The sequence below is a fragment of the Corella eumyota genome, chromosome 7 (genome assembly GCF_963082875.1).
Source record: "Corella eumyota chromosome 7, kaCorEumy4.1, whole genome shotgun sequence".
In the NCBI taxonomy this organism is placed as follows: Eukaryota; Metazoa; Chordata; class Ascidiacea; order Phlebobranchia; family Corellidae; genus Corella; species Corella eumyota.
The window spans coordinates 10,782,361-10,796,098 of NC_137496.1; the positions used below are offsets into that span (position 1 = coordinate 10,782,361).

Here is a 13,738-nt window from a genome sequence, read left to right on the forward strand (position 1 = left end):
TTAAACTTAAAGACTTTAAAGATTTTTGTGGATCTTGTTATTAATAATAAAATGCTCATACGGTTTTTGTTTTAAAATATTATCATCGTTTAACTTCTAAAAGATAAAAGATGATATTTGTTACAATAGTTCTTATGAAAATTGACATTTTTTTGGCTGATATAAACATATAAGTCATTCATATACCTTACTAAAAGAAAAGAAAAATGGGAGAATTAATAACATTTGGTGCTTTTAATAACATTTGGTGCTTTATTTATTTAAAAATAAATACTGATATTTTAGGTAAATTTTATATATTTAAATATTTGATATTAAAAATTATTTTTTAATTAATAAAAAAATCTGCTATAGAAGAGATTTTCTTTGACATTTTTACCTATTTAAAAAAAAAATTTAAATATAGCTAGCGATTGCAAAGATATAAACTGAGCAAATAACATCAAAAATATAAAATAAAAATTTTTTGCTAAAATTCCATCACAAAAGATTAAATCTGATCTAGGATTTTTTGGATTAAAATAATGTTAAAATGGGCATCTTTGTTCTTAATCTCCAAACATAAAATAAATAAATCGACATCTTGTTTATTGGAATTTTTAATTAAAAGTTAGTTTATAGTTTATATTTATTCAATAATCTCGTTTTAAAGTGAAAATTAAACTACTATTTCCAAGTAAAAACACAAAAAAATGTAATTACTTTTGATCCTAATCCATTTTTTGTTTGGTATAATAACTTCTAACGTACTTGATTTTTCTATTTACAATATAACTATGATATTTAAACATTAAAACCTTATAATAATGTCACAAAATTCTTTTAATAATATTTACATATAAATTTTTGACTTTATATCTTTATGAACCAACATAAATTTTAACTTTAATATTTTAACAAGGTTTAGAAAATTTTGGACAATTGCACATAAACTTACAAATCGTTTTGTTGTTAAAAACTATAGTAAAGACTTTAAATTTATAAGAATAATGTTATAATGTATATATATATATTTTTTTATCGCCAATGTGGGAAGATCGAATGCGCGACCTAAACATAGAGTAACATTAGTTCCTCTGACCCAGTCTCGAGTTGCCTTTAGCAGTTTGGGATATTATAGATTATAATTGCCCGATAAATATGCTGCTGATTAAGTGCTGTCTTAGCAGGATTTCATACCATTTATAGCGCCTTACTCAAGGGCGCTACAGCATGAGAGAAGTGGGGATTGAACCCACGACCTCAAGTGGTGTAACAAGTGTTCTCAAACACTACACCATGCTGCCAGTTTACTTTAATCTGTTTTGACTAGTTTCTTTAGTAGGACAAGGACACTAATTTAATTTCAATTTTTTTATTTTCACCAAGCTTTACAACATAATCTAATAACACAATTTACATATACAAAAAACTTCATGTTATTTTAAGAATCATGTTATTCATTATTTAGCAAGTAAGAAACTCTAGCCTAGCAGTTGCCCATCCGTTGTAAGTGTGAATAACTAATCTCACATATTGAGCAAATATAGGCTCAGGGAAATTGTTAAACTTGTAGTTGGTAGTATCTGTGTTGCCTTGAAATATCTGCAAACAATTTCAATAGTTAGAGCCTTGAATTGTTTAAACAATTTAAATAGTAAGTGTGGTATACCGGTTATAGCATTGGTGAAGTATTTATTTACAAACTGACAGAGTGGTATAGTGGTAAGAACACTTGCTACACCACACATGAGGTCATTGGTTCGTTCCCCACTGTTTTCATGCTGTAGCATCCTTCAGTAAGGCGCTATAAACGATATAAACTCCTGCTGAGCCAGCACTTATTCTGCAGCATAATTATTTGACAGCTATAATCTATGATATCCCAAACTGCCACAGGCAACTCGAGACTGGGTTGGAGTAAACATTCTTTTACTTACCATGTCTTCGTTGTTTTGTTGAATGAATTCCATGCTTGCTGTTGAGTTTCCATAAGATATCTTGTAACTTGTGATCCACTGATCAAAAGTACGTGGTTGGCGTCCTTGTGTGACAATTCCCTTTAACAAGGTTGGTGTACCAAGGTCAACCTGTATCCATTGCCCAGGACTATCTACATTTAAACAACAACTCAATTATTAACCAGAATATTATCAAATTTATGTAAAATAAAAGAAACAACCCAGATCCAACTAGAAATACAATTTTTTCTACAGTGACCAACTTACTATCACCAGTTGCCCATGCACCAATGTGACCATTTGCAGGGTGGTTATCAAGTCTTCCATGTTTAGGATGGTGAATGTTAACATCAAATTTTCCAGCCAATAAAGTTGAAGCTGTTATGGAACTGTCCGGTATTCGACCATTTTTCATTCCTACCCCACACTGCGAGACTGTTTGTAATACAATTTAAATATAAAAAAAATGAAAAAGGATTGGTTTTTTTTACAACAGAGTAAAATTTAATAACTATTAGCCTAGCAGAAGTTTTAAGTGGATATCTTTTGTTTAAATGTGGTTATTGATATAATAATATATAACTTACTTTTATCGGCATGGTAATGCTGAAATTCTTTTACTTTGTCTAAAAATCAGAAGATTTAGGTTAAGCAATTCAAATTTTCTTAGTTAAGACTTTTATTTAATTAAATTTTAAATTAAAGAATTATGTTTAAACTTGATTATCCTGACTACACACTTCAATATTTTTAAATATATCAGCTCAGGATTTAGTTCATGAATAAAACTTTAACTACTCACCTTGTAGATCTTTAACACTTTGTTTCAACTCAGCAATGTCTTCCGAATTACAAGAACATTCCCCAGTTGCTCCCATATCACCCTTCATACCCTTTAAACCCCTTGGACCTGCTTTCCCACGTTTTCCTGAAGGTCCAGCCAGTACTTTGACCGGGACTGTTAAATTCTCAGGACTTGCCTTATAACATACTTGATATTCTTGCGTTACTGCCAAGTTAATTGAGCACAACAAAACAATTACAAATATTGGCTTCATCTTAAACAAATATTGGCTTCTTAAACGAAATCTTAAACAAAAATCTTGAACAAAGCTTACAAATATTGGCTTCTTAAACAAAATCTTAAATCTTAAACAAAAATCTTAAACAAAGCTTACAAATATTGGCTTTATCTTAGCCAAAGAAATATTTGACCTGAGGCGATTTATTTAAGTATATTGGAAAAATATATTTCAACTCTGTTTGTTTTAAATACAAAACCAAAAAATTTTTAATTTTAAACTTAAAGACTTTAAAGATTTTTGTGGATCTTGTTATTAATAATAAAATGCTCATACGGTTTTTGTTTTAAAATATTATCATCGTTTAACTTCTAAAAGATAAAAGATGATATTTGTTACAATAGTTCTTATGAAAATTGACATTTTTTTGGCTGATATAAACATATAAGTCATTCATATACCTTACTAAAAGAAAAGAAAAATGGGAGAATTAATAACATTTGGTGCTTTTAATAACATTTGGTGCTTTATTTATTTAAAAATAAATACTGATATTTTAGGTAAATTTTATATATTTAAATATTTGATATTAAAAATTATTTTTTAATTAATAAAAAAATCTGCTATAGAAGAGATTTTCTTTGACATTTTTACCTATTTAAAAAAAAAATTTAAATATAGCTAGCGATTGCAAAGATATAAACTGAGCAAATAACATCAAAAATATAAAATAAAAATTTTTTGCTAAAATTCCATCACAAAAGATTAAATCTGATCTAGGATTTTTTGGATTAAAATAATGTTAAAATGGGCATCTTTGTTCTTAATCTCCAAACATAAAATAAATAAATCGACATCTTGTTTATTGGAATTTTTAATTAAAAGTTAGTTTATAGTTTATATTTATTCAATAATCTCGTTTTAAAGTGAAAATTAAACTACTATTTCCAAGTAAAAACACAAAAAAATGTAATTACTTTTGATCCTAATCCATTTTTTGTTTGGTATAATAACTTCTAACGTACTTGATTTTTCTATTTACAATATAACTATGATATTTAAACATTAAAACCTTATAATAATGTCACAAAATTCTTTTAATAATATTTACATATAAATTTTTGACTTTATATCTTTATGAACCAACATAAATTTTAACTTTAATATTTTAACAAGGTTTAGAAAATTTTGGACAATTGCACATAAACTTACAAATCGTTTTGTTGTTAAAAACTATAGTAAAGACTTTAAATTTATAAGAATAATGTTATAATGTATATATATATATTTTTTTATCGCCAATGTGGGAAGATCGAATGCGCGACCTAAACATAGAGTAACATTAGTTCCTCTGACCCAGTCTCGAGTTGCCTTTAGCAGTTTGGGATATTATAGATTATAATTGCCCGATAAATATGCTGCTGATTAAGTGCTGTCTTAGCAGGATTTCATACCATTTATAGCGCCTTACTCAAGGGCGCTACAGCATGAGAGAAGTGGGGATTGAACCCACGACCTCAAGTGGTGTAACAAGTGTTCTCAAACACTACACCATGCTGCCAGTTTACTTTAATCTGTTTTGACTAGTTTCTTTAGTAGGACAAGGACACTAATTTAATTTCAATTTTTTTATTTTCACCAAGCTTTACAACATAATCTAATAACACAATTTACATATACAAAAAACTTCATGTTATTTTAAGAATCATGTTATTCATTATTTAGCAAGTAAGAAACTCTAGCCTAGCAGTTGCCCATCCGTTGTAAGTGTGAATAACTAATCTCACATATTGAGCAAATATAGGCTCAGGGAAATTGTTAAACTTGTAGTTGGTAGTATCTGTGTTGCCTTGAAATATCTGCAAACAATTTCAATAGTTAGAGCCTTGAATTGTTTAAACAATTTAAATAGTAAGTGTGGTATACCGGTTATAGCATTGGTGAAGTATTTATTTACAAACTGACAGAGTGGTATAGTGGTAAGAACACTTGCTACACCACACATGAGGTCATTGGTTCGTTCCCCACTGTTTTCATGCTGTAGCATCCTTCAGTAAGGCGCTATAAACGATATAAACTCCTGCTGAGCCAGCACTTATTCTGCAGCATAATTATTTGACAGCTATAATCTATGATATCCCAAACTGCCACAGGCAACTCGAGACTGGGTTGGAGTAAACATTCTTTTACTTACCATGTCTTCGTTGTTTTGTTGAATGAATTCCATGCTTGCTGTTGAGTTTCCATAAGATATCTTGTAACTTGTGATCCACTGATCAAAAGTACGTGGTTGGCGTCCTTGTGTGACAATTCCCTTTAACAAGGTTGGTGTACCAAGGTCAACCTGTATCCATTGCCCAGGACTATCTACATTTAAACAACAACTCAATTATTAACCAGAATATTATCAAATTTATGTAAAATAAAAGAAACAACCCAGATCCAACTAGAAATACAATTTTTTCTACAGTGACCAACTTACTATCACCAGTTGCCCATGCACCAATGTGACCATTTGCAGGGTGGTTATCAAGTCTTCCATGTTTAGGATGGTGAATGTTAACATCAAATTTTCCAGCCAATAAAGATGAAGCTGTTATGGAACTGTCCGGTATTCGACCATTTTTCATTCCTACCCCACACTGCGAGACTGTTTGTAATACAATTTAAATATAAAAAAAATGAAAAAGGATTGGTTTTTTTTACAACAGAGTAAAATTTAATAACTATTAGCCTAGCAGAAGTTTTAAGTGGATATCTTTTGTTTAAATGTGGTTATTGATATAATAATATATAACTTACTTTTATCGGCATGGTAATGCTGAAATTCTTTTACTTTGTCTAAAAATCAGAAGATTTAGGTTAAGCAATTCAAATTTTCTTAGTTAAGACTTTTATTTAATTAAATTTTAAATTAAAGAATTATGTTTAAACTTGATTATCCTGACTACACACTTCAATATTTTTAAATATATCAGCTCAGGATTTAGTTCATGAATAAAACTTTAACTACTCACCTTGTAGATCTTTAACACTTTGTTTCAACTCAGCAATGTCTTCCGAATTACAAGAACATTCCCCAGTTGCTCCCATATCACCCTTCATACCCTTTAAACCCCTTGGACCTGCTTTCCCACGTTTTCCTGAAGGTCCAGCCAGTACTTTGACCGGGACTGTTAAATTCTCAGGACTTGCCTTATAACATACTTGATATTCTTGCGTTACTGCCAAGTTAATTGAGCACAACAAAACAATTACAAATATTGGCTTCATCTTAAACAAATATTGGCTTCTTAAACGAAATCTTAAACAAAAATCTTGAACAAAGCTTACAAATATTGGCTTCTTAAACAAAATCTTAAATCTTAAACAAAAATCTTAAACAAAGCTTACAAATATTGGCTTTATCTTAGCCAAAGAAATATTTGACCTGAGGCGATTTATTTAAGTATATTGGAAAAATATATTTCAACTCTGTTTGTTTTAAATACAAAACCAAAAAATTTTTAATTTTAAACTTAAAGACTTTAAAGATTTTTGTGGATCTTGTTATTAATAATAAAATGCTCATACGGTTTTTGTTTTAAAATATTATCATCGTTTAACTTCTAAAAGATAAAAGATGATATTTGTTACAATAGTTCTTATGAAAATTGACATTTTTTTGGCTGATATAAACATATAAGTCATTCATATACCTTACTAAAAGAAAAGAAAAATGGGAGAATTAATAACATTTGGTGCTTTTAATAACATTTGGTGCTTTATTTATTTAAAAATAAATACTGATATTTTAGGTAAATTTTATATATTTAAATATTTGATATTAAAAATTATTTTTTAATTAATAAAAAAATCTGCTATAGAAGAGATTTTCTTTGACATTTTTACCTATTTAAAAAAAAAATTTAAATATAGCTAGCGATTGCAAAGATATTAACTGAGCAAATAACATCAAAAATATAAAATAAAAATTTTTTGCTAAAATTCCATCACAAAAGATTAAATCTGATCTAGGATTTTTTGGATTAAAATAATGTTAAAATGGGCATCTTTGTTCTTAATCTCCAAACATAAAATAAATAAATCGACATCTTGTTTATTGGAATTTTTAATTAAAAGTTAGTTTATAGTTTATATTTATTCAATAATCTCGTTTTAAAGTGAAAATTAAACTACTATTTCCAAGTAAAAACTCGAAAAATGTAATTACTTTTTGATCGTAATCCATTTTTTGTTTGGTATAATAACTTCTAAAGTACTTGATTTTTCTATTTACAATATAACTATGATATTTAAACATTAAAACCTTATAATAATGTCACAAAATTTTTTTATTAATATTTACATATAAATTTGTTGTTTAAAATTTTTGATTTTATATCTTTATAACAAGGTTTAGAAAACTTTGGACAATTGCACATAAACTTACAAATCGTTTTGTTGTTAAAAACTATGGTAAAGACTTTAAATTTATAAAAATAATGTTATAATGTATATATATATATATTTTTATCACCAATGTGGGAAGATCGAATGCGCGACCTAAACATAGAGTAACATTAGTTCCTCCGACCCAGTCTCGAGTTGCCTTTAGCAGTTTGGAATATTATTGATTATAATTGCCCAATAATTAAGCTGCTGATTAAGTGCTGGCTTAGCAGGATTTCATACCATTTATAACGCCTTACTCAAGGGCGCTACAGCATGAGAGAAGTGGGGATTGAACCCACGACCTCAAGTGGTGTAACAAGTGTTCTCAAACACTACACCATGCTGCCAGTTTACTTTAATCTGTTTTGATTAGTTTCTTTGGTAGGACAAGGACACTAATTTGATTACAATTTTTTTATTTTCACCAAGCTTTACAACATAATGTAATAACACAATTTATATATACAAAAAACTTCATGTTATTTTAAGAATCATGTTATTCATTATTTAGCAAGTAAGAAACTCTAGCCTAGCAGTTGCCCATCCGTTGTAAGTGTGAATGACTAATCTCACATATTGAGCAAATATAGGCTCAGGGAAATTGTTAAACTTGTAGTTGGTAGTATCTGTGTTGCCTTGAAATATCTGCAAAAAATTTAAATAGTTAGACCCTTGAATTGTTTAAACAATTTAAATAGTAAGTGTGGTATACCGGTTATAGCATTGGTGAAGTATTTATTTACAAACTGACAGAGTGGTATAGTGGTAAGAACACTTGCTACACCACACATGAGGTCATTGGTTCGTTCCCCACTGTTTTCATGCTGTAGCATCCTTCAGTAAGGCGCTATAAACGATATAAACTCCTGCTGAGCCAGCACTTATTCTGCAGCATAATTATTTGACAGCTATAATCTATGATATCCCAAACTGCCACAGGCAACTCGAGACTGGGTTGGAGTAAACATTCTTTTACTTACCATGTCTTCGTTGTTTTCTTGAATAAATTCCATGCTTGCTGTTGAGTTTCCATAAGATATCTTGTAACTTGTGATCCACTGATCAAAAGTACGTGGTTGGCGTCCTTGTGTGACAATTCCCTTTAACAAGGTTGGTGTACCAAGGTCAACCTGTATCCATTGCCCAGGACTATCTACATTTAAACAACAACTCAATTATTAACCAGAATATTATCAAATTTATGTAAAATAAAAGAAACAACCCAGATCCAACTAGAAATACAATTTTTTCTACAGTGACCAACTTACTATCACCAGTTGCCCATGCACCAATGTGACCATTTGCAGGGTGGTTATCAAGTCTTCCATGTTGAGGATGGTGAATGTAAACGTTATATTGTCCAGCCAATAAAGTTGAAGCTGTTATGGAACTGTCCGGTATTCGACCATTTTTCATTCCTACCCCACACTGCGAGACTGTTTGTAATATAATTTAAGTACAAAAAAATGGAAAACTACAAAATAGTGGAAAAAGGGATTAGATTCTTTTTACAACAGAGTATATAGAGATGACTTCTTAATTAAGAACTGGCCTAGCAGAAGTTTTAATGGATATCTTTTGTTTATATATGGTTGTTGAAATAATAATATATATATAACTTACTTTTATCGGCATGGTAATGCTGAAATTCTTTTACTTTGTCTAAAAATCAGAAGATTTAGGTTAAGCAATTCAAATTTTCTTAGTTCAGACTTTTATTTAATTAAATTCTAAATTAAAGAATTATGTTTAAACTTGATTATCCTGACTACACACTTTAAAATTTCTAAATATATCAGCTCAGGGTTTAGTTGATGAATTAAAATTTTAACTACTCACCTTGTAGATCTTTAACACTTTGTTTCAACTCAGCAATGTCTTCCAAATTACAAGAACATTCCCCAGTTGCTCCCATATCACCCTTCACACCCTTTAAACCCCTCGGACCCGCCTTCCCACGTTTTCCTGAAGGTCCAGCCAGTACTCTGACCGGGACTGCTAAATTCTCAGGACTTGCCTTATAACATACTTGATATTCTTGCGTTACTGCCAAGTTAATTGAACACAACAAAACAATTACAAATATTGGCTTCATCTTAAAGTTAGCCTAAGCTGTTGTATAAAATAATTATTATATATCACATTTTCTTTACATATCTACATTATGCCGTAATATTATTAAATTAAGTTTAGAATAGCTTCTTGTTTATTTGTAGGTTTGAAGATATCCTTAAGTCTGATGTAAATTTATTAATAAAGTTTATAACAGATTTGTTTTAAGATTATTTTTGCCAATTGTACAGCAGTGTAACTTCTGCATAACAAAAAACTTCTGCATTACCTAAAAATGTAAACATGAAGTTAAAAATATCTTAAAATTGTTTTTCTGTAATTTAATATCTTTGGGGTTTACGGCTCACTGCTTGACTGAAAATTAGATTAAAAAAAGCAAAATTGTTGTTTAAAATTCTAAAACACAATTTAACAATTTTATATTAACTTCATTTTTTTATTTTTATTATTAAAAATTAATAAACAATTAATAAATTTATTATTAAAATTGTTAAAATTAATAATAAAAATTGTTCAATTTATTATTAAACAATTATTGAATTGAATTTTAGTGCAGTAGTGCCCTTCAAATATATATACAGTGATAGTGATAAAAGCTAAAAATGTTAGCGATTTGTTCGAAAAAAATTAAACTTTAGACTAGCAAGACTGCATGATACAGTAGGTCATATAATGCACACCAAAAGCACCATTCAGTCTACTTAAAAAAATAACTCTAATTTTTATCAGTAACAACATAATATATGTAAGACTTTAAATGTGTTTTAATTTGTAAAGTACTGTATGGGGGCAGTTGTTCTTAATTGTTATATTTTTAAATAAAAATAACTTATTTTGAAAAATTAAATTACAATATAAGTACAAAATTATAGTCTGATTTTACAGTTAAAAATGTTTATTGAAATTGTTGTGGTTTTTAAATTTAAAAGTATTGGTATTTAAAGCATGGTTAAAGCGCCAGGGTTCTCGTAAATGTTATCACTTTGAACCGATAAACTTTCCTTTTCAGCTTCATTTGAAGCTTTTTTGCTGCAAAAACACAAATATTACTATCAATATTATGTCATTAAAGTGTGGGTTATATATATTCTCCTAATTCGAAAGCACTTCGTTATCAAACTCTTTATTTCATGTAAAGTTATTCCTTATTATAACAAAATGTAATTTGGAGTATGTAAAAATTGGTGCTCTTTTTAATAAAAAGCCCAAAAAACATAAATTTTCATTCGTTATATCAGTTTTTGTTTAACATTCACCGACAACGTGGTGTAGTGGTAAGAACACTTGCTACACCACACATGAGGTCTTGGGTTCAATCCCTACTGCTCTTATGCTGTAGTGCCCGTGAAAAGGCGCTATAAACGGTATGAACTTTTGCTAAGCCAGCACTTAATCAGCAGCATAATTATTGGGCAATTATAATCTATAATATCTTAAACTGCTACAGGCAACTTGAGACTGGGTCGGGGTAACAGTTGTTACTTTATGTTTAAGTTGCGCATTTGATCTTCCCACATCGAGGATAAATTCATATACAAAAAAAACATATCAAATTAATAATGTTACCTTTGATAAACTGTGTATCCAATAATAGCCACAGCTGTGAGGACAATTAACACAAAGAACACAATAAACGGGATCAACCATGTGGGAAAATCAGGGACTACTTCTGGGGTCAAAGTAGGGGGAATTCCCTCCACTACCAGGGTGTCGTCAGTTAAGACTAGTGCGCCGTTAAATCTTGGCTTTGATTCTCTAAAATAATGACGGCATTGTCAATTTAAAATCTTGATATAAAAAAAATCGAAAGATATTTAAAAAACACAAAATTAACTTAAAAAAATGCCAGCAAATTTGAGATATTAAGTAAGTGTTAATTGTGTTACCCTTACCCAATCTCGAGTTAAATTAGGCAGTTGAGAATACTGATAAATATAAATACCCAATCAATTCTCTACTGATTGGTTTTTAGCTTAAAAGGGGTTATTACAGTTCTCAGCACTTCAGTCAAGGGCACAATATGGGAAGCAGTGGGGATTAAACCCAGGACTTCATGTAATGCACCCCATAATGTTACTGTTATTCACTTTAACAGGACATTTTGTTAATCATTTTTAAACTAACTTGATTGCATCCTGTAATAACATTTCGTCAGAATCCGCGATTGAAACACACATCGCAAATCTATTAGTAACATTTGAGATTTCGACGTCAACTGTACTGCAATGATATTATTAAATATTAGTTTGTTATCTTAATAGTATGGTATAAAATGCTATATTACTTTACTATAGATATGGAAATAAAAATCCTACAGACTGTTTCTACTCGATTTAGATGAACAGGGCTTAAAAGCACATATAAATAATTTTAGCTTGTGAATTATAATTTTTACAGAACATTTATACTTTATTTGCACTAAAAAAAGTAGTGTTTAATTAGTTAAGTACTTTGCATAACTTAAATACTTACTCAATAGTCATATAGTTATCATATGTTGCAGAAGTGCATCTTCCATTTTGGTCAGAAGCGCAGTATACACGCAGAGAATATGCCAGCATTCCTTTAAACAAATACTGTTCGTTCACATCAAACTGAAAAAGAAATAAAAAAGGTTAAATGCAAGTGATTAATTTTCTAACAAAAAGTAAAAGCTTTAATTATTTTGTTTTTTAGCAACTTTTTAAATTTTTATTTTTTACTACAGAAAATTCGTCTACCTTTTTTGGGTCTGGAATTTTGACTGTTACTTTAACCTGGTTACCAGTGCATTCAAGTGACATCACTAAAAATATAAACACATCATTAGTCATTATTTTGTAAGTAACAATTTACATTTTATTTTTAATGTTTGTAGAACACAAAACCCTTACCGTGGTTTAACTTTTGTTACCCTAATCTAGAATGTTATTATGTTGATTGTATTGGCATTAGCCTGCTAAAGAGCTTTTTTAACCAAAAGATTGTATATATACTGCAATCTTAAAAAATGCAATTTGCTTAAGCAAGGTAATGCAACCTGGCAGCGTGGTGTAGTGGTAAGAACACTTGCTGCACCACACATAAGGTCGTGGGTTCAATCCCCACTGCTCTCATGCTGTGGCGCCCTTGAGTAAGGCGCTATAAACGGTATAAACTTCTGCTGAGCCAGCACTTAATCAGCAGCATAGTTAACAGGACAATTATAATCTTAAACTGCCACAGGCAACTCAAGACTGGGTCGAGGTAACAAATGTTACTCTATGTTTAAGTCGCACATTCAACCTTCCCACATCGAGGAAAAAAAAATTTTTTTTTTTTTAAAAATGAACAAAAAAAACAAAGCCTTAAACCATTTGTGCATACTCTATAATTTGTTTAAAATGGGTATAGATAATAAATACAGTTTTAAAGTTAGTTTTTACAATAAAATATTACTGATTATTTGTGCATTACCAATATTTTAAATATTAAAAACGTAGGAGACTATAAATACAAAGTACACTGTAAATAAATCACAGTTAGAAAATTAAGACTCAAAATATGTTTTAAAATTTATTAACTTACCCATTCCTACTGGCAACAACAATAGTAATCCCAATATGTATTTTAACTCCAACATAGTTTTGTGTTTTATCAGTTTTGAGGTTTAAAAATCAATCTAAAAAGTGCTTATTATGTTTACTTTAATTTAAGTTTAGACTTAATCTAAAAACAACAAAAATATACATTTCAAACTTGTTCAAAATTTATATCTGCTATTAGTTTAAAACTTCACTTAATTTACAATAAACTGAACTTAGTTTTAAATAAGGTAGAAGTATTGCTTAACCCAATAACCAAACCTGATAATAATATTTCTGGAAATTTTTCCACTGTTAGCACTAAACTCACTAAGTCAATATTGGCTTTTACTTGTCATAGCTTTATATAAAAGACTGCGTCCTTATTTACTAAAGGTTAAATATTAATTTGGTTCCTTTATATAAATGAATTAGAGTTCCAACTAAAGCTATTCTTATCAATTTGTGACAATGCATTTTAATTTATTTTATTAAAAAACGCTGTTAAGGCGATATTTACTAATTGATAAAAGCTTTATAATAAACTTACTTAGGTTTTTATTACTTAAATTTTTAGAAATTGTGACACTTTTCTTGTTAATAGGTCCAGAGTTCGATTCCCTGTTAAGAATATGTTTTACTATAATTGTAATTGTGTAAAAACATGTCATTAATAATTAATCATTTACATTCTAATAAAAAACAAGTCTATTAACATTAATAGCTT

The 13,738-nt window shown here is 29.2% G+C and overlaps 4 protein-coding genes across 4 annotated transcripts; all 4 read right to left on the reverse strand.

The window, feature by feature from the left end:
* Nucleotides 1-1,446: 1,446 nt before the first annotated feature.
* On the reverse strand, nucleotides 1,447-3,034 carry LOC145760335 (lactadherin-like). The gene is made up of 5 exons (XM_082574199.1): nucleotides 2,743-3,034; nucleotides 2,528-2,566; nucleotides 2,208-2,375; nucleotides 1,920-2,092; nucleotides 1,447-1,584 (listed from the first exon to the last, which is right to left on the reverse strand). The coding sequence occupies exons 1-5, from the start codon at nucleotides 2,996-2,998 to the stop codon at nucleotides 1,447-1,449; spliced, it is 774 nt and encodes a 257-aa protein (XP_082430325.1). The 5' UTR covers nucleotides 2,999-3,034.
* A 1,649-nt stretch (nucleotides 3,035-4,683) lies between these two features.
* On the reverse strand, nucleotides 4,684-6,312 carry LOC145760337 (lactadherin-like). The gene is made up of 5 exons (XM_082574200.1): nucleotides 5,980-6,312; nucleotides 5,765-5,803; nucleotides 5,445-5,612; nucleotides 5,157-5,329; nucleotides 4,684-4,821 (listed from the first exon to the last, which is right to left on the reverse strand). Exons 1-5 carry the CDS (start codon nucleotides 6,233-6,235, stop codon nucleotides 4,684-4,686), a joined length of 774 nt encoding a protein of 257 aa, XP_082430326.1. The 5' UTR covers nucleotides 6,236-6,312.
* A 1,489-nt stretch (nucleotides 6,313-7,801) lies between these two features.
* On the reverse strand, nucleotides 7,802-9,503 carry LOC145760020 (lactadherin-like). The gene is made up of 5 exons (XM_082573887.1): nucleotides 9,236-9,503; nucleotides 9,020-9,058; nucleotides 8,665-8,832; nucleotides 8,377-8,549; nucleotides 7,802-8,041 (listed from the first exon to the last, which is right to left on the reverse strand). The coding sequence occupies exons 1-5, from the start codon at nucleotides 9,489-9,491 to the stop codon at nucleotides 7,904-7,906; spliced, it is 774 nt and encodes a 257-aa protein (XP_082430013.1). The 5' UTR covers nucleotides 9,492-9,503; the 3' UTR covers nucleotides 7,802-7,903.
* A 904-nt stretch (nucleotides 9,504-10,407) lies between these two features.
* Nucleotides 10,408-12,282, reverse strand: LOC145760338 (collectrin-like). Its single transcript, XM_082574201.1, has 5 exons — nucleotides 12,190-12,282; nucleotides 11,942-12,063; nucleotides 11,594-11,689; nucleotides 11,036-11,224; nucleotides 10,408-10,498 (listed from the first exon to the last, which is right to left on the reverse strand). The coding sequence occupies exons 1-5, from the start codon at nucleotides 12,280-12,282 to the stop codon at nucleotides 10,408-10,410; spliced, it is 591 nt and encodes a 196-aa protein (XP_082430327.1).
* Nucleotides 12,283-13,738: the final 1,456 nt, after the last annotated feature.

Bases quoted from the DNA above. Each gene is read 5' to 3' on its own strand.
- LOC145760020 (XM_082573887.1), bottom strand. From the start codon at position 9,491: ATGAAGCCAATATTTGTAATTGTTTTGTTGTGTTCAATTAACTTGGCA. The intron at 9,059-9,235 runs GTGAGTAGTTAA...TCTGATTTTTAG, and splicing joins AAGTGTTAAAGATCTACAAG to ACAAAGTAAAAGAATTTCAG. The intron at 8,550-8,664 runs GTAAGTTGGTCA...GTTTAAATGTAG, and splicing joins TGCATGGGCAACTGGTGATA to ATAGTCCTGGGCAATGGATA.
- LOC145760338 (XM_082574201.1), bottom strand. From the start codon at position 12,282: ATGACTAATGATGTGTTTATATTTTTAGTGATGTCACTTGAATGCACT. The intron at 11,225-11,593 runs GTTAGTTTAAAA...TCATTATTTTAG, and splicing joins TTATTACAGGATGCAATCAA to AGAATCAAAGCCAAGATTTA. The intron at 10,499-11,035 runs GTAACATTATTA...GTGTTTTTGCAG, and splicing joins GGATACACAGTTTATCAAAG to CAAAAAAGCTTCAAATGAAG.
- LOC145760335 (XM_082574199.1), bottom strand. From the start codon at position 2,998: ATGAAGCCAATATTTGTAATTGTTTTGTTGTGCTCAATTAACTTGGCA. The intron at 2,567-2,742 runs GTGAGTAGTTAA...TCTGATTTTTAG, and splicing joins AAGTGTTAAAGATCTACAAG to ACAAAGTAAAAGAATTTCAG. The intron at 2,093-2,207 runs GTAAGTTGGTCA...GTTTAAATGTAG, and splicing joins TGCATGGGCAACTGGTGATA to ATAGTCCTGGGCAATGGATA.
- LOC145760337 (XM_082574200.1), bottom strand. From the start codon at position 6,235: ATGAAGCCAATATTTGTAATTGTTTTGTTGTGCTCAATTAACTTGGCA. The intron at 5,804-5,979 runs GTGAGTAGTTAA...TCTGATTTTTAG, and splicing joins AAGTGTTAAAGATCTACAAG to ACAAAGTAAAAGAATTTCAG. The intron at 5,330-5,444 runs GTAAGTTGGTCA...GTTTAAATGTAG, and splicing joins TGCATGGGCAACTGGTGATA to ATAGTCCTGGGCAATGGATA.